This window comes from Molothrus ater, chromosome Z, assembly GCF_012460135.2.
Source record: "Molothrus ater isolate BHLD 08-10-18 breed brown headed cowbird chromosome Z, BPBGC_Mater_1.1, whole genome shotgun sequence".
Lineage (NCBI taxonomy): Eukaryota > Metazoa > Chordata > Aves > Passeriformes > Icteridae > Molothrus > Molothrus ater.
This window is the reverse complement of record NC_050511.2, coordinates 15396625-15422186: the sequence shown is the minus strand read 5'-3', so window position 1 is coordinate 15422186 and position 25562 is coordinate 15396625. Positions and strand designations below refer to the sequence as shown.

Here is a 25562-nt window from a genome sequence, read left to right as displayed (position 1 = left end):
ATTACTTAGCATTAATTTGGTTACCTGGACAAAATAATAATAATTACAGGAACAGGTCATAGCATGCTTACCCACCCTACTCATTTATTTCAGGTAATTAACAGTGTTCAAATAAGTGTTTTTAAAAATCATGCCCTGAGTATAAAATTATTTTTTATATATATATATCCTGGAAATTATGTCCAAACAAAAAACCAGATGCCCACACAAAATTTTATGTAAGACTTACACATAAGATTGTGGTTTCTGTTTTTAAATCTAATATTACTATGGAGGATGTCTATAAAGAGTGTTCCTGTACTTGACCAAATATGCCCTGGGATCCTCTTCCAAGGTACATGGACTCAGCTCTGGGGAGAGCTGCTAACCACAATGCTAAAAAACTCTGCATTAGAGCTCCCCAGTCCCTCTGTAGTGCCTGCTTTGCTCTGCAATAGTGGTGTCCTGATGATTCAGTCTGAGAAGTTTGCATTAGATCCCTTATGGCCAGCACACTTCATGCTTCCATTGCCAAAGAAATCAGAGGCAGACAAAGTGCTGCAAGCCTAGTTCCTGTAACTCTAGCATGTTTCATGATCCTAAGACACCGAGACAGTTTAGGCAGCTCTGACTTTCACTTGCGACTGCTTTTAAGCAGTACCGAGCGAAGCCTCCTAGAGGTGCTGCTCTGCCACATAAAACTGAAACACTGATTCCCACAAAGAGATTTTCTAGATGTTTTAGCAGAACATTACTTCATCTTAATTGCATCAGAAAAGTACTTTTCACAGGAAACAAGATGGTATTTGAAATTATCCCTTCTTCTAGCTATATATGGCTACCAGAATGAAACCCCCTGAAAACTTGTCAAAGCTAGTATGTAACCAAGTATGCACAGGTTAGCTAAAATCTATTTTGTTTATTTACCTGCAGCCTTGTATTGGAAGCAACAACTAAGCCGTTCCTCAGGATGGAATGCCAATTTTCAATGTGTGAACCACTAAATAAAATGAAAAAGGAAGCCATAAAATTCACAGTGTAAAATGCAAAAATTACATCAGAAATCCTTTAAGACAGTAGATTCACAGCTGCAAACCTCAAATGCCAAAAGTAAAAAGTATAGCATGGCATTTCAATAACCTTTGGTTATTAGGAATATATGTACTCACTGAAATGCAAAGGTACTTCCGTATAGATTTTTAGCAGCTCGGAAATTGGATTCTTTGGCTGGTGGACTGCTGAGAAGAAGGAACTGGTGGGGAGTGTGCATAAACTTCAGTTGCTGTCAAATATAAGAGTGCACATGTGAAGAGAAGTTGATTAATATGAAAGTATTGTAATTCTCTGGTGGCAATCCTTAAGATATCATGCTTTTCCACGCCATAGATGACTGCATCTAAATAACTACACGAACTAAGTTGAAATTGGTCTCACTTCCACAGTTTCAAGCTGAAATCAAACAGTAAGAATGACTTACAGTTTATGAAACATATGGAAGTTTTTGGAAAATCTAAAATGGCTTTAGTAATTAAACTGAACAATTTCATCATAGCATTCTATCACAGATGAGTTTGAATTAAGGTTATTTGGAAGGCTGCGTATTACTGCGCCCTTAATCAGAAGTTACTTATATGTGGATCTCCTGATACAGAAAGTTTGTGTGCACTGCTTTCTGTACAATTCTGCATCTAATATTCTATATGGTAAAAAAACCAAAAAGTGATGTTTTTCTCATCTAATTCCAGATGATTACAAGGCAGACACCTGAATTTGAGCTACTCACCTCAAATAGGTTTTTTTATGAACATTATTCCCTTGACCTGTTTCAGATATTCACATGTTTCTAAAAATCAGGACCTAAAACTGCCTTGTCTATTAAAGGAGTCCATGCAATCAGTTTGAATGCATACACCTACGTTTTGCTAGTAAACTCCCACCTAAAATGCTAATGCATAAAAAAGATCAGAAAATAACAAGAAAACCCACAGACACTTACTCTATTCACCGGTAGCTTCACAATATGCGATCTATTACTAGATATAACCCTAAAATAAGAAACAGATGTATTAGATGTAGTAACCAAACCAAACTTAAAAATATGTTATGAATGGCCATCACAAAGCACCCAGCTGCAGGCCTCTAAACCTACCACATGGAAGTAGGCCAAAAATTAACTAGAAAATTAGATCAGATGACCCAGATGAGGTCCAGAAACAGTTCAGAATAGCTGCAGTTGAGAATACCAACGTTAATTATTAGGCTGACCTTATACCACATTACATTGGTCAAGTGATTATTCATTACAAGTGATAATTTAATAATTATTATCTCTGTGAATCAACTTTATACCATTGTAGAAGAGGATGTGCAAGCGGGTCTTGTTTATCCATCTGCTTCTTTATTTCCAAGTAAGGTGCCTAGAAAAGAGTAATTATGTTATTTCTAGGTTGAATTTTATATGTTACATTGCCCGTGATTTCACCTATTTAACTGAATACATTATTAGGTTGAAATCACAGCTTTACTGATATACAGCATAGTAGAGTTATAAATGTGTTTTGACAACAAGAATTAATATAGCGATTATTTTCCCTAGAGTAAGATAATAAGCATATAATTAGCATCAAAATGACTATATTATAGCAAACACTGGTGATCACAGGGAGAAAAGAAGAAGACATCTATTTTTGTGTGGCTCTTGATTAAGAAATTGGGACATTACAAAATTAAGGTTCTCAAAGAAACCCAAAATAATCCATTTGGTATTTTCAACTGTTTCAAGGTATAAGTACCATGTCATATTACATTTTCTTTTAAAACTGTTCTTGATTTCAATCACAATGCAAAGCATCCCCTTAAAATTCATTAGTCAAGAACTGTTTTAACATTTAAAAAAAGCAGAATGGTAATTATTTTTTATTTTTAAAAGACATTACAAATCACAGAAATGCCTGATTTTTAAAATTTTTACAAAATGTTACACAAATTAACAAAAAAAGTGAATTTTAATTTTCAATTTATTTTATTCCTCTCTATACATTATTCACTCAAGAATCCCAAAGTACTTTGTTAATACAAAGAGCAAGATTGAAAACTGTTCTGAGGATGCATTTATATAGCAGTTGGAAAAGCAAGATATATGGAATAGATTTAAACAACAACATATAATCAGCTGGGTTGTTTGGGAAAGGAACATAAAAATAAACAGATATAAAGGAACATAAAAATAACAGAAATATAACCATCAGATATGCCATGAGAAATAATATGACAGTAAATCCAAGTCCCCAACTATACTTAGTTAATCGAGAATTTTGCTATAATAGAAATAAATATCATGTCATTCAGAATATCATTCAGAACATTTGACACAAGATCAATTTCTTTTGCTTTGGAAGTAAAGCCTCTGGCTTTGACATTTCCAGAAAGGTAGCAGTTGGTGATTACCTCATTACAATGTCTTATTCTGTTGTTATTATCTCTTATTTAAACTTCAAAAGATCTGAGTTCTACTTCATTACTTTTATTTAATTGGCATTAGGGATAGGTTTGTTATTTTGAGCAAACATTTCAATATCATTACAGTTATATAGGAAAGAGATGATACTATTGACTTCCCAACCCATCATAGGCAGGCAATGCAAACATCTTTCAAGTTCTAGAAACAGTGATTAATTAGGTAAATATTTTTACATTTACCTGTGTCATCTCTCTGATGGAAGTGATACTGTCCAATGCTTTCATGACTCGGTCATAGTTCTTCTTCTAATGTGGCATAAAATACACAAATAAGTTCAAAGAGTATTAGTTTTTGGCTCTAAAAAACCTGAATTCTTTGAGTGTGTATAAAACGAAAGCTAGGCAAATGCTGGGCAAAGCAATTCTTTCAAACATTTCAAACCTTTCTTCCACAGACTGTCCTTCATCATCCAGAAAAAATCCTTGAAAAAATATTGTTATGATCTTTCTTCTTTGAATTTGACGGGGATCTCCAAAACACTCAAAAAAATCAGATTATTTTTCAACAAATACTTGTAACTAAATGTAACTAAATTATTTGGACAACATGCTCTTGAGGTAAATAATGCAGTGACCCAAACAGATTTAAAAAAAAAAATGCATGTAAACAGATATGTTTCCTTGGCTAGCAGGCCTATAAAACTTCATAGATCCTTCAGTGGTCCCTCTGCCTCACCCTGATCTTTGCTGACCTGCTGCTTGGGAGCCACTACCAGGCAGCTCCACCTGAGAGAACGGGCTAAACATTCCATGCTCCACCACTCCACAGCAGCTCCACTGCTCCCCATATTCAGGTCTTGCCAACACATTATAGAACACCTCAGCCTCTCCTGACAAAGAACTCCTGCTAGCTGGCCTTTGTTCAGAAAGAGTGAGATGCATCCCAGTGCAGGACATGCCGAGTTCTCCTCTACGCCTTTTGGGAGATGGAATATTCACAGCCTGAGGGCATTCCTGAAAGGCAGCATTTGGAGCCCAAGGAGCACGTAACACAAGCACAATTCTCTTTATTTCAAAATTGATGCTTGTACAAAACTCACCTATTGACATCTCATAAAATTACATACAAGAAAATAACTGCTTGCAGTGAGAAAATGAGATGACAGCAATGACACTTCTAAGAATGAAAAGATGGACTGGAAATCCCCTGGCTTACATGACCTCTATCTCTCAAAAGCCATCTTTCTTTTTGTGTCCAATGTGCACATTGATAGAAAAATACTTGGAATATAAAATTTTTCATCCAGAATTTGTTCCTTAGAAGAGTTTCTTTGCTTTAACATAACCTGCACGTTTGTCATGGTTTAGGGATGGTATTCTCCAATTTACTGTTCCCATTAAGACCTGGCACTGCTCACTGTCCTCTTCCCTCTCCTCCTTACACTTCCCCCCTGCTGTGGGATAGAGAATTGGGAGGCACAAAGGTAAAGATCACGGGTCAAGGTAAGAACAAGCAGCTGGAAACAGCAAAGAGATAAGAAAACCAGCCACAAACAACATCCAACTGCTCCCTCTGCCAAGTAAAATGTGAACTCTTTTCCCTCTTTTCCCTGGAAGAGACTCCCCTCCCCCTGCTCCCAGAAATTATGTGAGGTGGTATAGAATAACCTCTGGGTCTTAGCCATATCCCATTCTGGCTACTGCAGAAATTAACACTGTCCTGGCCAGAACCAGAACAAGTCTATATTCAAGTACTTTCTCAGAGACAATAAATAAAAGATGCAAAGTCTTGAAAACACACTTTTTCTATATTCTGGAGCTGTATCACATAATAAAGGAGACTCCTCCATGAGAAATCTTTGCTTTGAAATCTCATGTAGGACTAAAACCAAGTGATGACATAATTAAAGGTAGCTACTTACCCTGGGGTTAAAGGCCAGCATCTGAGGATCATTAGGATCAACTACAGAAGGATATGGCTCAAAAATGACAACTTTCCTAGGTGATTCTAATGCAGACCGACACATAGATACTAACAGATCAACTACCTGGGGATAAAGAAAGACATATTTATTATGTTTATTCAAAATAAAGATTTTTATAGTATATCTTCCAGTCTGCCTTTTTTTACACATTATAGATATATTGTATTTCATTGTTACCTATATTGCCCAAACTGTTTTATCCAGAGGAGATAGTTCAGGACTAAATTTTTTTCACTGACCTAAGCAGAGTTTTATTGGAGATAAATAAATATTGGAGATAAATAAACTCCAGAGCCATGGAGTATTATTCCATGTGTATATACATAGGACCAGTATCTGGTCCTAGAAGTATTATAACATCAAATATATTGCTTGAAGTGTTGCTTGCTCTTGTGCACACATGTGAATTCCTGTATCAAATTTATTCATTAAGGAAATGAAACTGGTGTATCTCTGTATAGACATGCCAGTAAACACTTTGCTCAAGAACAAGGAATAGTCTGTCAAATTTGTACCACTTTCTGCTCTTCTCTTGAAGACTGTAATCACAGAAACACTTGAAAACATCGCTTCTGCTAAACCCATAATACTGCAATGATTTAACAGTCATCTGCACAGTTCACGCTGGGGCATTCTCTTCTTTCCATCCTGTTATACATAATTATAACACTTCTTTGGTTATCTTTGATTTTCACAATTTCCCCACAGGATTGTGCATGTAATGTGCACATAGACGTGTGTACAAAAGTAAATACACCACTCAGACACAGATTCTCAAGTAATTGTGTCAAAATACGTAATTCAGAGGTTAAAAATAGAATTCAGCAATAAAAAAAATGAGAGAATGCAGCTTTCTGGCAGCTGTGAAATGTAAATTCAGCTCATAATGAAATACAAAATTGCTACATTAAAAAGTAGCTGCAGATTAACTCATTTCCTCATGTTTTTTCTGTGCCTTCTGAAAACATTCCTGTGTGAAAATGACTTTTCCACAAAAGAAAGGAAAAGCTGAGACAAGCTGGAGTTAATAGGTACTCCTGGTTCCCCCCACAAGTCCACGTGGTACAGATCTCATCTCACAGCTCATACTCATCTACAAGATTTTCTACGTCTGTCATTGTATCTGATCATTTGGATAGAAAAAAATTACAGTCCTTTAGAGAACCAGAATGAAAATAAGAATAATGATGAAAGGGGAAAAAGAACTGTGCTGTGGTGAGTCATATAGCTGTCATTCTCCTTCTCTGCTCCTTCAGTATTAATGGACAATTTTCTCCATCAGTTTTAATATATTCTGTTAGTTCCAGTTACTAAATATCTCACATATATTGAAAAATGAAATTACTTAAATAATGATCCCTTCCCCAATGGTTCTCTGATTACTTTCCAGTTAATACTACCTGTATGTGAGATGAATGTTTTGAAATAGGGCATATGCACTAGCATTTACAAAGGAGATCAGCAGCCAGATCAGGCAGCAGACTTGCCCCTGTGTAAATGTATTACTGTGAAATTGAGCATGAGTTCACCCTGCTTCTCAGAAGCACTTCTTAGTCTGCTGTCACAAAACACTTCTAGGGAAGAGCTGTTTGAGTCCCCAGATCTTTAAATGCAGAGACTCAAAGTTGTCTTGCCTTATGATTTGCATGATGGGACACTGTCTTAAAACTGGCACAGTTCTACTCAGACACCATCCCTAAGCCCTCCTTTAAACAAACTGTTGACACCTAGATTGTTTCCAACTCTGCTTTTTTTTTTTACACCTGATTTCCTCTGAGGTCATTGTTTTGAGTTGATGCAATGTAAAAGAACTTAAACTGGGAGGTAATCTAATAGAAACCCTATAATAGAGACTTGCATATACATTCCTTGGGAATAGGAAGTGCTGTGGATCTAGCAGATGTCCTTAAAACTGGGCATTAACTCCTCAATCAGAGGTACTGAAGTAAGTAAGGATTAAAATAGCTGTGTGAAGGACAAGACAACACTTGCTGATGACAATTCCTCTTATGACATCAATCCCTCAGACAGGGCCTCTCACTCTCAAGAGACTCTTTACAGGGAGTAGGAACTATCAAGAAATCAGTCATCTAATTTTCAAGCATTTTGCCTACATGCCTAACACAAGGCAACCTGAGTTCAGGATGGAAAGTTTTAGAAAGTACAAGCACTTATTATTAAGGAGAAGCTATTGGATTATTTAGAGTGACAAAGTAGGGTTGTGCACCTCAGGAAATGAGCTGAAAGCACAAAAGACAAAATGGGATATGATTTCTAATGATGGGAACCTGTATTTAGGTTTCCTCACTAGACAAAATGATTTGGAGGAGGATAAATCAGACAAAATGTGAACACCTACCTTTTACTAGTCAGCCTAAGCTTGCTAGACTCTTGGAGAAATAACCTCTGTGCTGACAGCCTATGCTGTGATTCATACTGTCCTAAACTAATGGCAAAAAGAGCTCAGATGGATCACACTCTAGAACTGATGATTTTTTTTCTGCAAACAGGAACGGGGGGCTCAGTCAGATCCAATATAGTGAGCTGGCTGCAATGCTATCATAGAAACTTAGCATAATTTAGCTACATAGGTCCAATGGGACAACAGACAAAACCCCTTATCTAACTCTTTTAAGCACTCTTAAGGTTGTAATTGCTTCAGAATTCTACAGTAAAGCTCTGTAAATGTAGAGGTACTCCAGAGATCTACAGCTCTGCACGTGCCTGCAACACTGATACTTATATCAGAGTGAGAGCTAGCCAGGGCCACCTCTCCTCTGCTTAGTCAGCTCAACTTAAAAAAGCTCATACCTAATTCTTTACTCATTTTAGGAAAGCAACCTTCCAGCTGTTCAAAGAGTTTTTCAATAGGATCCCTTGGAAAACTGTTTTCAAGGAGGAGGGAGCAGATCAGAGCTGGCAGATCTTTAAGAATGCCTTCCATAGAGTACAGGAGCTCTCAATCCCCACATGTAGGAAATTGGGAAAGGAAGACAAGATGACAGCATGGATGAGTCCAGACCTGATGGTAAGACTAAAAGGAAAGAAGAAAATACACAGGCAAAGGGATGCAGGGTTAGGAAGAATATAGGGACATAGCCAGTTTGTGTCAGAATGAGGTGAGGGAGGCCAAGGTGCAACTGGAGATCAACTTGACAAGAGATGCAAAGAGTAACGAAGAGGCTTCTGAAGGCGTATGAGACAGAAAAGGAAGGTCAAAGAAGTGCACCCCTCTTTGAACACGACTGGGAAAATGGTAACTGCAGACAATGAGAAGGCCAAGGAACTTGACAGCTCTTTGCTTGTCTTCATTGGCAGTCTCCCCTTCATACGCCTCTTGAGTTAATGAAACTCAAGACAGAAAGTAGGGAAGGAAAGTGCTTCCCACTGTCAGCAAAGAGTTCACATTTGAGAGTTCCTGAGGAATGTGAACATAGAAAGGTCTATGGGACCTGATAAGATGCACCCCAGAATCCTGAGGAACTGGCTGATAAAGTTGCCAAGCTACTCTCCATGCTAACTCAAAAGGCACGGCAGTCAGGTGAAGTCAAAGGTGACTGGAAAAAGGGAAATATTGCACCTATTTTTAAAGAGGGTAGAAAAGAAGGCCCTAGAAACTACCAACCTGTCAGCCTCACCTCTGTGCCTGGGAAGATCATAGAACAGCTTCTCCTGGAGCTGTGCTAAGGCACATGGAGGACAGGGAGGAGATTCATGACAGCCAGGACAGCTTCACTGAGGGCAAGTCCTGCCTGACCAACCCAATGGCCTTCTGTGATGGAGTGACCACATCAGTGGACAAGGGAAAGGCTACAGATGTCATTTATATTGTTTAAAACAGCCTCTCCCAATATCCTTATCTCTAAATTGGAGAGAGATCAATTAGATGGATGGACAGTTCTGTGGATTATGAACTGGTTAACTAGCTGCATCCAGATGGTAGAGGTCAATATCCTGATGGCCACTGATGATGACTGGTGTCCCCCAGGGAGCAATACGAGGACCAGTGCTATTTAGTGACATAGAGAGTGAGTTTCAAATGCTCTCTCCACAATTTGCACATTAAACAAGCTGAGTGGTGCAGCTGATGTACCTGAAGAATGGGAAACCATCCAGAGGGACCTGTACAAGCTGGAGAAATGGGCCCATGGGAATCTCGCCAAGTTCAACAAATCCAAGGGCAAGGTGCTGCACCTGGGTCATGATAACCCCTGCTGTCAGCACAGGCTGGGCATGAGCAGCCCCAGAGCAGCCCTGCCCAGAAGGGCTTGGGGGTGCTGTGGGTGACAGGCTGCACATGGCCCAGCCATGGCACTCACAGCCCAGAGAGCCAAACGTGTCCTGGGCTGCATCCAGAGCCCCGTGGGCAGCAGGGCAGGGAGGGGATTCTGCCCCTCTGCCCTCATGAGAATCCATCTGAGCACTGTGTCCCCAACATAAGAAAGAGCTCCAACACCTGTTGGAGCAAGTCAGGAGGAGGGCCACAAAAATGATCAGAAGACTGGAATGCCCTCCTGATGAAGACAGGCTGAAACAGCTGGGGGTGTTCAGCCCGTAGATGAGAAGGCTTTTGGGAAGCCTTACTGCAGCTTTTCAGTACTTAAAGTGGGATGACAAGATAGGGAAAATCTTTTAGCAGAATCCGCTGTGATAGGATCAGAGGTAAAGGTTTTATACTAAAGGAGGGAGATACAGACTAGATATAAAGAAGACTTTTACACTGCAGATGATGAAACACTGACGAAACACTGATGAAACACATGGTAGATGCCCCATCCTTGAAAACATTCAAGGTCAAGTCAGACAGGGCTCTGATCTAGTTGAAGTTGTCCTGGCTCATGGCAGGGCACAGGACCACATGACATTCACAGCTCCCTTACAACTCCAATTATTCTATGATTCTATGATTCTAAATGTGCATGTAATGTAACATGTGCCTGAATTAAAAAAATTAAATGCTCACAGGACTTCAGGCTGAGGAAGAGGTGGGGCTTCATCTGCACACCTCCTTCCATTTCTTACAAGCCTAAAGTGTTATCCCAATATTCAGTATCTAGCTATTACAAATCCAGTGGTCTTCAGACATCAGATGAAGAGCTGCTGTTCTGATTCCAGTCATATTCTCAGTGAGGAAGCTGATCTACACTGCTGCAACTTTCTACCTTTGAGGATATGCTCTTGGTTGCATTCAGGTACCTACCTGAATAGTTTATTTCCAGTGACTATACTCACTAGTGCTAGTTAAAGTTAAATAAACTGAAGGTTTGCCCTTCCAAAAAACCCGTGCTACTTACTACGTAGAAACACAGTAACCAGAAAAATGGACACAAATGCACTTTTCCTTAAGATGTTCAGGCTTTTACCATGAGATCTTAAAGGGAACTTAAACGTAAGACCTTTTAACTTTTTTTTTTAATGAAACATTAGGTTAGTGATTTGGAAGTGTAATTTAAAATACTTTAAGAAAACAATGATAGGGTTGTAACTACATCAATAACTGAATTTAGAGCTAGGAAGCAGGTTTATATTAAATTCCTGATCCTTGAGAAGAAGAAAGAACCCTATGTAGCAATATCAGTAAGGACTTTCCCACTGCTATGTAATGATGGAAACAACAGATGCTCAGTGGATCCCTGCAACCCAAGACCATGAACAGGAAGTAACTTATTAATTGCATGAGAGTAGTAATGGCTCATTAGGTGAAAATAAATGTGAATTATCTCCAAATTACAATGGCTGCCTTTATTAACAACCCAGGTGACCTAATTGAATACAACAGGGCACAAAACCACAGTTACTCTAATTACATGGAAGCAAAACAATGGAAACACCTCATTAGTACTATTTGAATACAGCGTGCATAAATCCAGTGCATTTACAGCTATAACACTGGACAAATTGCATACAAGTCAAAACACATACCAGAAGAGACAGAGAGGACTGAGTTAACTACAGAAAACTTTAGATAATCCTACCTGTGCCCCAGTTGCAATTTCATCAGCAGCTTCGTTCATCACTCCTAATGTTTGGAAAGCAAATACACAGAGTTCCCGTTCACAAACAGTGGGCTATACAAAGAAAGAAAGTTAATTTTACTTCTGTTCTAATTTGAATTCTTGCTTTTAGCATGTCATGAGCTACAAAAAAACTCAAACACAATTAATTCTAATTCTTCATATTTTAACTGCAACATTAATTTTAAATAATAAATACATATCAATTATTGAGGAAGATACATTAGAGAAACATTTTAATAACCTGAAGAGCAAAAGTGAAGAATTCTAAAACACCTAAGTACTCAGAGAGGCTAAATTTAAAAGAAATCCCAGCACTGTTACAAAACCAAAATTACAGGCATAGTACTCAAATGTTCTTAAGACTATCTATCTGAAAGCTTTCTACATAATTAAACTTAATGGAGAACAAATTCTGAAGCTAATGGGAGCAGGTTTATTCTTCAGAACTTCTTACACTGCTGTTCAGAACATACATAAAAATCTGATCTGGAAAACTAATTTTTTGAAGAGGCTATTTTTAATTTTTGACAATTTAACAAATTATTGGTAGACTATAAGAAAATCCATTAAATTTTTACAGCATAAAGACTATTTTGAAGCCTATTTATTTTAAGAAATAAAGATATTTCAAGTCTTTTTTCAGATATATATTACTTCTTGTTGAACCAGCTTTTGCCTGTTAAAAAGTAATTAATGATGTCATCACAAATAAAAAAACGTTATCTAAACTGCATATTGAGAATGGAACATTTTGCCTTCATAAGGCAAACAAAGCAGAAACAAATAGGAACACAGCTTTAGGTAATGAAAATAGGCATGTCTTCATGGGCTTCCTAACTGTTTACAATCCTTACAGCAACTCCATATTATTTACTGAAAGATAATTAGCAGACCAACTTTATAAAGGCTCAAGTAATATCACACCATGAATTGTTGCAAGTATTCAAAATGAACAAATAGATGAAAGAAATATGAATTAAAACCTTCCTTAAAACTACCCAATAAGCACAACCCGTTATGACAATGCTGAAAACAATCAAAAATACTTCCTGGATACTATTTATTTGAATGCATAGGATTAAGTCCCAGCTCACTGAAACTTAAACTAATCTTTGTAACTGAAAGTTCTGAGTCTAGTGATCACAACAAGTACAAGAACATTTGTAGTACTATGCTTTGAAGTTCAAGCCACTGCCTCTACAAAGCACTTGCAGAAATGAAAAAATTAATTAAACACACAAAGAAAACCTAAAATTTAGCTGAATTCTGTTTCAGGCAACAGCTTTGCCAGTAATAAGCATACTGTTGTCCTTGCAGTCACTTGCTTTGCAGAACCTACAACATTCATCTGCCGTGTTTCAAAGATTCAATACCTCAATAAACATCTCAAATCTTCTGGACTCATACAGTCTCACTTCATTTGCTTTACAAGAGCTATCATCTTTCAAATCTGATAATGTCACCCATTTGATTTAGTTTATCTGTCATGTTACATTGCATTAGGCAGCAGATGAAGCCAAACATGATCAAATTCATTGTGCCATGGCAAGCTGGACAAGAGGTATCTATTGCTGTCATTATTCTTGGGTTTTCCACATTTAGAAGATGGTTAAATCATTTGTTCAGTGGGGCAACTATCATAACCAACAGAATACACAGATATCCTTTATTTCAAAGCAAGGAATAACTCTGGAATAGGTGAGCAATCTAAATTTGGCCATGCTGGTCACAAAGAAAACTTGTAAGAAGATATTTATTTTTGATGTTTTATTTACAGTCTCAGCAAAGTAATTTATCCTGAAACTTGATGATGGTAAATTTGTACCATTTCTCTTTTTCCTGCCCCTTTGTTATGATCCCAGAAGTGTCTGAGCATCTGGAGAAGGAAGTTAGGAAAACAGACATTGCACTTATGCCTGACTTTGGAAAAATTTTTGGTGTCTTTTTGGTAGGTATTTTTTTTGGCTTTTTTTTGGGGGGGGGGTGGTGGTGGTTGTTTTTTTTTGTTTTTTGGGGGGGAGGGTGGTTGGTTTTTTTTGCCTCAGGCTGACACTGGACAACTCTAGCTATAACGACAAGAAAGACTGCAGAATTTCAGCCCTGAAGTGGAACAGATAGTTCTGTTAGGATCTATACAATTCTTCTCATTTTGACAAACCTTTCTGTCCACTACATATTTTGTCAATACAATCAAATGGGGAAAATAATCCCAACCCTGCAGCTAAAGGGACATTTCAACCGTCTGTCTTCATTTATCTAGTCTGGAGGCCTTTTAGCCCACCCTACAGACATTTTAAAAGTACTTTTGAATTCTGTTTCTGGAATTGTCTTAATTTATCAAAATAAGATGTTTTTAGCTTAAATTTCCCACAGGTGTTAGCAATGCATTCCAAGAGACATTGATATGGCCATTTCAGAGTCCTCTACTCCAGTCACTAGTTAAGCTCAATCATTTGTATTGTTTAAATCCCTACAAAATGAAAATACTAGCTTGCAATTAGGAAGCAAAAGTTTCAAGCACTCTTGTTTGTCACACTCTGTGACTTACCTATTCAGTGTTACTTATTTCCTTACTTATGTTTTGCCTGCAATTGTGCATGGTAGAACCAATGAAAACATATGAAAACTAAGTTAATAAATCAATTCCAGAAAGCAGAGTTTAAAGAAAACCACAAGCTTTATGGGGAAACTGGGATTCAAGGCTGTTCCTACTCTGCTGTCAAGGTTTTGCATATTGATAGTGTGTTTCCCTTTATATGGTGTCCACTATTCTCTTGTTATGGGATGTGAGCCTTTGGGATGGGAACAGTATTGTTCTGACTTCAGATCAAAAATATGAGAAATGCCCCTAGCCACACCAAACAAACAAGAACATCGCTGACACAATTATAAAAGCTATGTTGTTCCAATGTCATCTTTGGATACTCTTTGGTTCATTTAGATGTAACACTCAACAAGCTAGACTTTCTAAGAATTTTTGTGTCTGTACCTGAAATATTAAATGAATAAGTTTTTACTGATGCGGAATTCACAGCCACACGTGTACAGATTAATCACCTCTTCTTGGATTACTATCTCCCATTATTTTCAAGGGGAAAATACACAACAAAATAGTGCTTAGACACTTAAACATTTATTTCTGAATGAGTTTCATCCTAGGTGCACACAGTTCCACAGATTACAACAACCACCTTGAGGACACTAGCTGACTGTGTGGGGGACTTTGTTGTTCCCTGAAGAAGGCAACAGTAATTCCTCTCAGAAACAGCAGCTACCAGGGTCTCACACGGACCTTATTTTTTCTCTTGAAAATAGAAAATTAACATAAAGCCATTGGTCTTCACAGAACTATTAGCTAAGTGAAGATCACTGGGTGCTGAAACACTGTCATGAGGATCATTATTTCAGTTGGGAAAAAAAACAGAAAAAAATAAGACGAGGGCAGTTAACCTGAGACTGCAGATGCTTGGAGGCAGAAGACAATGACAGAACCAGAGAGCATCTTCTGAATGCTTGAAGTTTTCAGATTTCTCCTTTAGCCACCCCAATTCTTTGCATGAGCAGTAGCTCCCACCCAGCTGCTGCTGTGGTGAAAGAAGCACAGAGTTCCCGTGTGTTACAATGCAACTGTGGTTTCTTTCTGCAGCGACTGAGACTGCAGAAACCACTTACACACTGTGACATATCCTGGTTCCTGGACTAATACACTACCTAAAATGTTTTCTAGACATTCTTTTAATTTGAAAAAGCTGAAACTTTCATAGTCTATATCAATCTAGCAGCTTTCTAATGTGGGCTGCAGCTGTGCTCAGAGCAACATGTCACCCTTTCAAGTGTTCTCAGGGATATCAGACACTAAAGAGGCTGTAACATGACTGACACACCTAAAAACTATTGATCTAACATGAGATGCTTCAGGCAAGACTGACTGCCTGACATACAGCAAATGTAATAAATGGTGAAGGTGAAACCATTAGTGACATCCCACTTTTCTTAATGAAAGCAACAGACAAGGAGACAAAATGGAACTTCAAATCTCTGTTCTGCTTCCTACTTTCCACCATGCCAAGTCTTAGTTTTACTGTAAGGTAAACTCTCTGAATAGTCTCTCAATATTCATGTGTTACATGGAACACACTGCTCAAAGACATGGGAGATACCACAGTGGTGATCAGATACAACCTGAAGAAAGATGAGAGTAGTCTGTAGCTGAGTAAGAAATGCCACTTGTTCTGTTTGGCTTTGTTTTGTGTGATTTAAATTTTATTTTCTGGGTTTCTTGGGGTTTTTTTCTGCATCTTACACACCTTCAAAAAATATATTTTTACTTCACAGGTACAGAAAAAATGGTGAACAAACAAGCTTTATAGAATGCTAGATGGGCATGATGCACTTCGTAACTTGTTGGCAACAGGAAAAGCTATACTGCAGTCATTTTACTCTGTCAGTAAAATATAAATTAATTGAAATCTATTCTATTAAAATACAAGTTGTAACTGGAAAGGCTTTTTTCATAAAAAGAGATAAAACTAGCCTATTTTGTGGCATAACGATTAGAAAGACCACAGTGCTATTCCACAAAAATCTTGGAATTCCATAAGCATCTTCGCTTAACTCCAGTCTGACTAAACATATTTGTACACCTACACTTTTCTCCACAGTTCAGCGATGTTTATTCTGTTCAAGAAATTTCCCATTATTAAGCAGCATACTCAATGCTCCTGTGTTTTTTTCAGTAGCATCTAAGACTCTTGTATTCAAAGCACAGAGAAATCCAAGACCTCTCCAAGTCAACAAGAACCCTCCAAGGTCGAGATTTCACCCATAGTAAATAAAACATAACTGAGAGCACTTTGGGACAAAAAACATCAAAAAATTCAAGCTTACTAATGGAAGAAATGTATCAGAATTACAAGACTGCACTTATTTTTACAGCTAAATAATATGAACAGGTATTTCAAATATTACTTAATGGTATTTTACCGTTCATATTTGATGGGAAAAACATTAAACAGCAGAAATGTATGCACCATAGTACAAATTTCAAAGAAACTGGTTGTAATACTTAATTTTGTTGATTTTTTTACTAGTCCTTTCTTTGTTCAAAGGAGGTCTCAGTCTGAACTTTCAACACAAGATGGCACTCTACAGAGACTTCTTTACTAAAAAAAACAAACTGGTACACAGATGGTCTTTTATTTACCTTAGTGAATATATTCTGAGATTATTTTGTCCTGTATAATTGTCTCACAGCTCTTTAAAACCCATTCAGTCACGCTGTTCTGTCAATGGCCTTGGTATTTGCAAATGAGGAATTTGGGAAGGCACAGAACAGCAAGATGGACATTAGCTTTACAAATTACACTATGTAAAAGCTGAATAAGATCAAAGAATTACAGAAAGATTGAGGTTGGCAAGGATCTCCACAGGTCATCTAGTCCAACATCCCCGCTCAAGCACGGTCACCTGAAACCAGCTGCCCTGAACAGACAGCTTTTGAATTTCTCCATGGATGTGAACTCCACAGCCTCTCTGGACAACTTATTCCCATGCTCACCTTCGGAAAAGGTGAAAAAGGTAAAAAGCGTTTCCTTTTGTTCCACTGAAACCTCCTGTGTTTCAGGTTATATCCTCTGCCCCTTATCATGCCACTGAACACCACCATAAAGGGCCTGGCCCCATCCTTTTTGCACCCTTCCTTCAAATATTTACAGACATTAGTAAGACCCCTTCTGTGCCTTCTTTCTTCCAGGCTCTCAGCCTTTCCTCCTATGTGATGTGCTCCAGTCCCTTTAATCATCTTAGTGACCCTTCACTGGACTTTCCCCAGTAGCACCATCCCTTTCCTGTGCTCAGGAGCACAGAGCAGGCACAGTGTGGCCTCACCAGGGTTGTGTGCAGGGGCAGGATCACATCCCTCCACACACACAGACAATTCTACTGTTCAATGTAGCCCAGAACGCCAGTAGCTTTCCATACCACAAGTGCATATTGCTTTCTTCTGTCCAAGCTGGTGTCCTTTCCTGCCCAAGCCAAGTTGCTTTAGCTGGGTGGCCCCCAGCATACACTGGTGCCTGGGTTTGTTCCTCCCCAGCTTCAGGACTTTGCACTTCTCCTTGCTGAACTGCATGATATTCCTGGCATCCCACTGCTCCAGCCTGTTGAGGTCCCTCTGAATGGCACCCATTGCTCAGGAGTACTGCACACTTCTCAATTTTTTCCATCTGCAAACTCTCTGAGGATACAGTTTGCACCATCATCTGGGTGATTAATGAAGGCACTAAACAGGACTGGACCCACTGCTGATCCTGGGGTACACTGTGAGTTGCTGACCTCTAAGTAAACTTTACCCTGAACATCACACTCAAGGTCCAGACAATTCCACCTCACTATCTCCTCATTTAGGCCATACATCAACAACTTGTCTAAAAGGATCTTATGGCAGACACTGCCAAAAGCCTTACTCACGTCCAGGCAGACACTATCCACTGCTCTCCCCTCATCTACCTGATCAGTCGCTTCCTCAAAGAAGTTTAATCAAGTCAGTCAAGTATGAATTCCCAGCGGGGAAACCATGCTGACTCTTCGTGAAGATTTTCGTGTCCTTGATGTGCTTGGAGATGGTTTTGAGGGTTAGCTGCTTCATCACCTTCCTACAGATCAAGGTGACGGTGGAGTTCTCTGGATCCTCTCCTTCTTGCCCTTCTTTAAGAGAGGACTGACATTTTCTTAACTCCAGTCTTCAAACATGATATCACATTTTTTATTGCACTTCTTTTAATCAGATCCTTAAATATAATAACCACTTTTGTTAATGACTCGTGATCTCATTACATGAAATGTTTGTAATAGAAGTACATGCTGAATTCCTTAACTTATTTCTCTGTTACAGCAGCAAAACTGTTGCATTATTAAAATGCAACTTAGTCCTTCCCTAGAATATTCTAGTAATAATAAAAGGAAGACTTTCATACAGCATTAAAAGAAGTTAATAGCCCTCTAACATTGAACGAAATAATCCTTAGGTTTCTTTATTACATTCTTAAATCTGCTTTGGAAAATACATTTTTGAGATAGATGAAGCAAATCAGATGGTTGAAAAGGACCTTTAGAGGTCAGTCAGTACATTTATTCTCTCATACAGGACTAACTTTATCTAAACTTTTCCAAAATTTTAGATAAACCTAAAATAAGTTTTTCCTAAAGCTTTATCAAGCATTGTAACAGCCTGCTCAGAGTGGCTGTGCAGTCTCCATCCTTGGAGATCTTCAAAAGCCAGTGTAAGGCAGTGGATGAAACAAATTCCAGTTTCAGGAATTATTCACTAGAGACACATGCCCCATGCAAGAATCTGTCAGTGCTTCATAATGGGTTTTGTGGAAGTCATTCAACTTTCCTATGTTAGTTTTTAATATTTAATCGAATATTGTAGTTTGACGGAAATCAGGATAATTTATGTAACTATTTAAACAACACAGATGTGAATGAAATACCAACTAGGGAAAAAAAGCTAGGGGAAAAAAAGCATTTCACAATGCTATTGAGACAATCCAAATCTAGCCATTTATTACAAACACATAATAGTCCATTCTCACTCACCTAAACAACTTCTATGTTGAAAACAAAGATGGGAACATGAGGCTAATAATTCAAATGACCAGATCCTTACTTTTTTCAGTATATTTGCCATGTCTGCCTTCTGTGGGTCTCCTCCATCAAACTCTGACCTTTCACTTCCCCCTTTTTCAAAACAGAGCAAGGAGCTACTTCAGAAGATGGCAGAACTCCTGAGAGCTCTGTAGCACAGGCTGCCTTGCAGGAAGATGCACTGTGATTCTTCATATGAGTTAAGGGAGCTGTTTGGAGACTGTACAGACTGCAGTCCCAACATTTGCTAATGATTTAATCTTTCTGTGAAAAGTGAAACATGCGGGATTCTGATCATCATTAGAAATGACTGCATGAAATAGCATTGGTCCATGTTATGTAAGAGCTTAAATAATATTTTTTATTCTAAGGATCCATGTATTCACTGCATTTTTCTTCTGCTTTGCAGAACAACTGCAAATCATTCCATGCAGTGATTTCAAATAATTTTTCAATTTTGGTGGTACTCTATATAAGTGTGTACCTCTAAGTATCCAATTTGGCTTTTATAACTTCTGGTGCACTGGAAATAATACTTAGATCTCATTGTGCTTTTGAAATAAATACAAAAGAAACATGCTATGATGAGAACTTTCATTCATCCCCATCTTATCCAGGGAAGGTGTGAAAACTTACAGGAAAACATTGCCTACTTTACTACTGGGTTTTTTTAAGCACATGAAGTGAAGCAGTGGACCATCAGCCTTTATAAAAAAGAGTGCTACAACTTCAGGATGTGTTATAGTACTTTTCCAAGACTCCTTCTTCCATTCAAGAGAACCTTTGTTCTTCCCCTTCACAGTAATACAGATGCAGTTCCTCATGAGGGCATTAGGTTTGGGCATGTACTAAGATCACCCCACCTACCAAATCTGTTTTGTTTTCCACACACACAAACTTGTGGAGTACACAGAAGAACTCAGTATTTAAGTCTGGTCTTCCGAATTTTAGGAAATTTTGGAGCTCAAAAGAAAGCTGGTTATTCTCACAGATACTCACTTTGCTCTGTAAAGAAATTCCTAAGAGAAATATAAGAATTTCTTATTTATTAGTCTTCAGTAAGCCAATAAAGCAGTCCCTTTATTTATCCTCAATAAAGGACTAAGAAGGCCTAAAAACACCCCAAGATTTCAATGTACAACAAGGATCCCTGAACCAGTAGGGTACATTTGCACATTTGCATGATCAGATAATTATTGAGGGCTGTGGACCAAGACAGATGTCCACTGTAAAACCATCAGGTCAAACATATGCAATTGTGTCATGCAGCTGTTCTGCAACAGAATCTTCCATACACTGATACGTCTGCCATGTGGATCTAGTGCCTAAATAAAGCCATACAAAATGAAACATCTTGTTGTTATCAAGTGGTTGTTATCTTATGGGAAAAAAGATGTCAGGATTTTTAAAAAGTAACTTAAATTGAAATAGATATTAAAGCCAGACTACTCCCCCAGAAAAATTTATTTAGGCAAATGAAACACAATGCTGAGAGAGATTGATTGAAAGATACTCTACAACTAAGATAAAATGATAGCCTGCAGAAAGAAAAAGGTTTTATCTCTCAGTTTCAGATGGTTTCTTCAGCTGTTGTGAGGATGAGACATCTGAATTTCCCAAGTCAGTAATAACTAGCACAAAAAACTATGCACAGCGTAAGAGTTTGTGATCAGGTATAGCACTTCATAGTATTAAAAGACTGTAATTGTTGTATGATGGCAATAGTTCAATTTTTTTAACTGCATTTAAGACAATTAATAAACTAACTATAGTTCAGGAAAGGTACCAGGCTGACATATGGGAGGATCAGAGAATCAAATTTCTCTGCAGCTTCTTTATAACTGCATAAAACTCCATAAAAAAATCAGAAAATCAAACTTATGTACATAGTAAAGTAACTTTTCAAGCAGTAACTTTACTATGCTTTTATAATTTCATAGGTCTTCTTTGCTGTTGAAAAAAAAGGTCCAAAATGTAGAAGGGAAAATCACCATTAAGAGTACCCACACCTAGACAAGAACTCATGTGCATCTGTGTGGAGGAACTAAATTTTAATGGGGGAAACTGGTGAATGACCCAGAACTATACAGCCTGTGGCATGCCTTGTGACACAACCTGCTGCATAGAGAGCCTTTCATGTGATGCCTTTGGGATGCAGGATCTGTAGAAAACGAGATCTGGATACTCTTGCTAAGCACACCATGGCAAGGCACCCACCATTCTGAAACCTGGTGAGGTTACTGTGGTATCCAAAAGGAGAACCCTTACAAAGATCAGGGATCCTCAATAAAGCTACACTGCATGCAGCCTTGGCTTAAATGAAAGCTTGCTGCATTCTTGTAACAAAAGTACTCAATTTCTGAGATCCACTCTGGCAGCTAAAGAGAAAATGCTCTTTCTCCTCACACATGTTATTTATATACACATATATATGTATGCGTGTGTGTGTATGTGTGTGTTCAGCTGAAGCATGTATGTATAAACCCCACAAACTCTCTTCTTCAAGCTGCCCCTGACCAGAGCTCTCAGTAGAATGAAACATAAATTTCCTTAATACACTTCAGGGCAAGCTAATGCTCAATTCACACTGAGATCCTTTCTCACCTTCTATAAAAGTGCAAACTCATTAATGGCTCTATATTGCTTATTGAGTCATTCAAGCATACACAGAGTATGCTAGATTTCTTCCTGGTATCTAATTTTTCCTAGGTTATATAAGACACTCTTTCGTTTTTGCCAAGCTTGTCAGGTTATGCTACTTCAAAGGCACTGATGAATATATGTTCAGAAGCAAAGATGGTTGCAGCTTCTTTTGTTGTGAAATGCTGACAAACTCTTAAACAGATAGCTATAAAATGATCCTTTAAATTGAAGACACAAAAGAGTAATTCTGAGAGATTTTAATCTTTATGGAGGGAAAGAAGGAATATAGATTTTTTTCATTTAGAGCAGATAACTTTACATTCTGGTTCTTTTTAGTAGAATAAATCCTACTGTTTGCTTTGACCTATAGATAATAGATAAGCTCCAATAACTTAAATAATTATGTTTTTCAAACTTTAATCACTCTTCAAACATTACTGATTTTGTCTTATCTCTTTCTGTCACGGGTAATATACATAGCAGTGTATTCAAAGACAAACAGTGAGGAACTGATGCCTTTTTACAGGCTTCTAATTAGTTTTGGCTATTGATAAACCTATCAGAAAGCCTTGCTTTTAAAAGACAGATATGAGCATGAAGAAGCAAAAATAACTCTGATTGGATATCCAAAACTATAGGGGTTTAACCATTACTTAAACAGTGTTAACTGGGTATGTATATGCTTTTTCGAATTCTACCAGCAGCCCACTTTCACACCTTGCATGCAGTCAGAATGCCTGACCCTGGTGCCAGTCAGAGCCATGGGGAGTGACACTGAGGTGACTTCTGCTACCAGGTAGAGCAATAGTCCTCATGAATTTAGTTCCATGGAACTATCATAGACAAGATCTGCTTCAGCTTATGCAGAGCTGCTGGCCACACTGTGGAGAAACTGCCTTGTATCAGACCATTTATTCACTGGAGTTAGATTTCCATGGCTTTGATCTTTTTACGTTACTCATGTTTCATTACTGGATAAAGGGCAGGTGAAACAAAAGGATTCTAAACTGCAAGACCAGTCCTAAAGCTAAGAACTGTATTCTGTTAATATACTCTTTCACAAAGCTGCACAGATCCAGCAGCTCCAGGCAGTGTGTCCCTCATGACCAATCTTACTCTTTTCCACTGTTCCACCAACAGCATGAGACAGGCTACAATGATCAGCAGGCAAAATTCTGTTCCCAATCATAGAGGAATGAAAGGAAGAGCTGCCTAACTGGCCAGACTTTGGACATACTGAGCCACAACAGTGCTCCTAGACTGGGTCACTGCTAGATCAGGCACTTCACAGAACATCTCCTTCTACTGCCTTTTTTATCACATTTGAGAATGGCTCATTTCAGCAGCCGGTGAGCAAAACAAGGTCAGAAGAATTTTGCAGAGTGCTGGCATTAACACCAGTGTATGCAAATACCGTGGTCATGACTTGATAAAAGCTCAGGGATGAGGTGCCCTAAGCTTTCAGAAGAATGCCAGAGCACTGGGAAAACACTCTAATGCACTTCTCTCTGTTATCTGGCTGTGACTACTGCAGCACAATAGTGTTCAGTGAAATACATGCCCTTTTTCACTTCTGTGGTATGATACAAGCCTACTTTCTCTCTCCCTTCCTTGCAAGACTTTTTTTGTTTCCAAATTTACAGCAAAATCTAGTTAATATGCTTCATATTTTTGCATCTCAAATGAGTATTAGGATGAAACCCATCTGAAATAATTTAATGGTTTTCCAACAGGTTTGTATGGTCCACAGCTATTCAAGGCACTATAAAATGCATTGTTTTACCAGCACACCACTTACCCTCAGCATAGGGCCATTCTGGAACACATGAGGTTCATCACAAACTACACAGTATTCATTCAATACTGGTATCCGCTGCTCAGCAAATTCAATAGTCTGAGAACAATGAAAATGAGAATAACAGCATCTGCTTAAAAATAATTAACAGTCAGCTCATGCTCCACACTGTTTCATATATGAATAGGATATGACATCCTACCTGCACAAGAAAGCCACGGTCTCGCACTGGAATGCATTTTGCACCATAATTTTGCTGCAAGGAAAAAGTTGAGGCAATTTCAGTGTTGGCAGACTAATTATAAGGGAATGGTTAAAGCATCTGTAAGTTTTTGCATGTAAATATGTAAACAATTTGCATCTAAAGAGATCTCTCAATTGCGTTAACCAGGCATTACAAATAATCAATCCTTTTACTGTTTACTGAGTATGGCGTAGGTTTCTAGTATTTCTTTCTAGTTCCTAAATCTAATGAAGATTTGTATCTCACCATCTGAAAAACTTTAATCTCAAATGAAAAACACCAGTGCCTTCACTCCATCGTAATAAACTGAAGTTTGGTAACTTCCATTGTGTTTTCACTGCGTATTGCCTATCCAAATATAGGCAGTACATTAAGGCTTGAAAGACTACTGTAACTCTCAGTAGGCTGAAAACCTTTTTATTTTATATGTACTAAGGTCTCACTTTTGGAACACTGCACTATCAGATCTTTATGCTCAGATACTACTCAAATTATTTTTCTTTCAGCACACAACAACATAAATTAGAAGTAACTTCTGTTAACAAGAGTCAGTAAGGTTCAGACTTCCCTCCAGAAGGGAGGCATCTATTGTGGAGGCATCTATCTATAAATGATGCCTATTTCAATCAAACATTGCTTTGAACAGAGTTACATCAGCTCCACTTACAGTGTTTTGGCAGGCTTTTTTAATAGGGTTATTTCCTTTCATTTTTCTACTGTTTAATTGCTTAACTGCTTTTTCATTTTTCTTCTGGGAAACAATCCTACTTGTATTCATATATGAGATTCTCATATTTTAGCTGAGAATTGAAGAGAACTCAGTATCTTGATTCATCACTCCTACATTCCACTGACTTCAAACTGCAGTTAGGCACCTAAGTTACCCATATATCTGATGCCTGCATATAAAATGTGAAATAAGACTCTTGATGCCCTTCCACTAAAGCCAAACTACATCTGACCATGTATGTGATGATCTTCCCTCAAAGTAAGTGCATTGAAGCAATAAATTATGGGTAGTTTTTATAGGCTGCCAAACAGGGCTTGCCTTTTTTCTTTATCAGGTGATAACATCAGTAATGAAACCTGGTCAGCTCTTCATTATCTTAAAAAACCAGAGGGACTATTCCTATTAATGTCAGGAGTGAAAAGTCTTGCTATGGTAATGCATCCTCTGCTGAATCAGAAAAAAAGTGCTTCTCTAAACTGCAACAAGAATAAAGTCTGATGGCTCATCTTAAATTAATTTTGCAGTGCACATCACATAAATCAACCACACAGCATACATATAAATGATCTTATGATAGTCTATCCCTGCCTTTAGATCTGAAGAGTACAGCTTAAAGCTTACTAAACTAAATTACCATGAAACATAGTGCACTCAATGTAATTTTATTATTTAGAATCACTATTTTAAACATATGTATGGCATCTGAAAGAAGAATCAGCTTCCAAGGCACCACCAGGCAAAGGGAGTAGAGAGAACTATTTTCTAAACACTTCTCCCCACATCAAACACAAAAAACAGGCTGTTGCCTTGAAAGACTGCAAACAAACCCACTCTTCCTTCTAAAGTAAAAAGCCATCTTTAAAGAGGTATAGGCAGAAGAATCGATTTTGAAAGCTCACTCTTAAATGCAAGAGTATATTCTGATCTTTGTTTTCCCAACTGATCATGTCTCTGAGGAAAGTAAGAGGGCCAGCATGGGCCCAGTTCCTTGCATGGCCTCCAATGTCCCCCAGCACATTTGAAGCTTTAAGTTTAACCCTTCACAGATCACAAATGTGCAAGA

General features: G+C 38.0%; 1 protein-coding gene across 2 annotated transcripts in view; it reads right to left on the bottom strand.

Moving 5' to 3' along the window:
* Positions 1-25562, bottom strand: part of PARP8 (poly(ADP-ribose) polymerase family member 8) — a 124625-nt gene that overhangs the window by 18391 nt on the left and 80672 nt on the right. Inside the window, exons 13-21 of one of the 2 annotated variants that reach the window (XM_036403034.1) lie at positions 23728-23781; positions 23529-23624; positions 11399-11491; positions 5361-5486; positions 3679-3744; positions 2329-2396; positions 1976-2024; positions 1149-1261; positions 907-979 (exon numbers count right to left, since the gene is read on the bottom strand). In XM_036403034.1, coding sequence (XP_036258927.1) covers positions 907-979; positions 1149-1261; positions 1976-2024; positions 2329-2396; positions 3679-3744; positions 5361-5486; positions 11399-11491; positions 23529-23624; positions 23728-23781 — 738 coding nt within the window. The remainder of the gene's footprint in view (positions 1-906; positions 980-1148; positions 1262-1975; positions 2025-2328; positions 2397-3678; positions 3745-5360; positions 5487-11398; positions 11492-23528; positions 23625-23727; positions 23782-25562) is intronic. The other variant, XM_054517876.1, reaches the window with a different exon arrangement.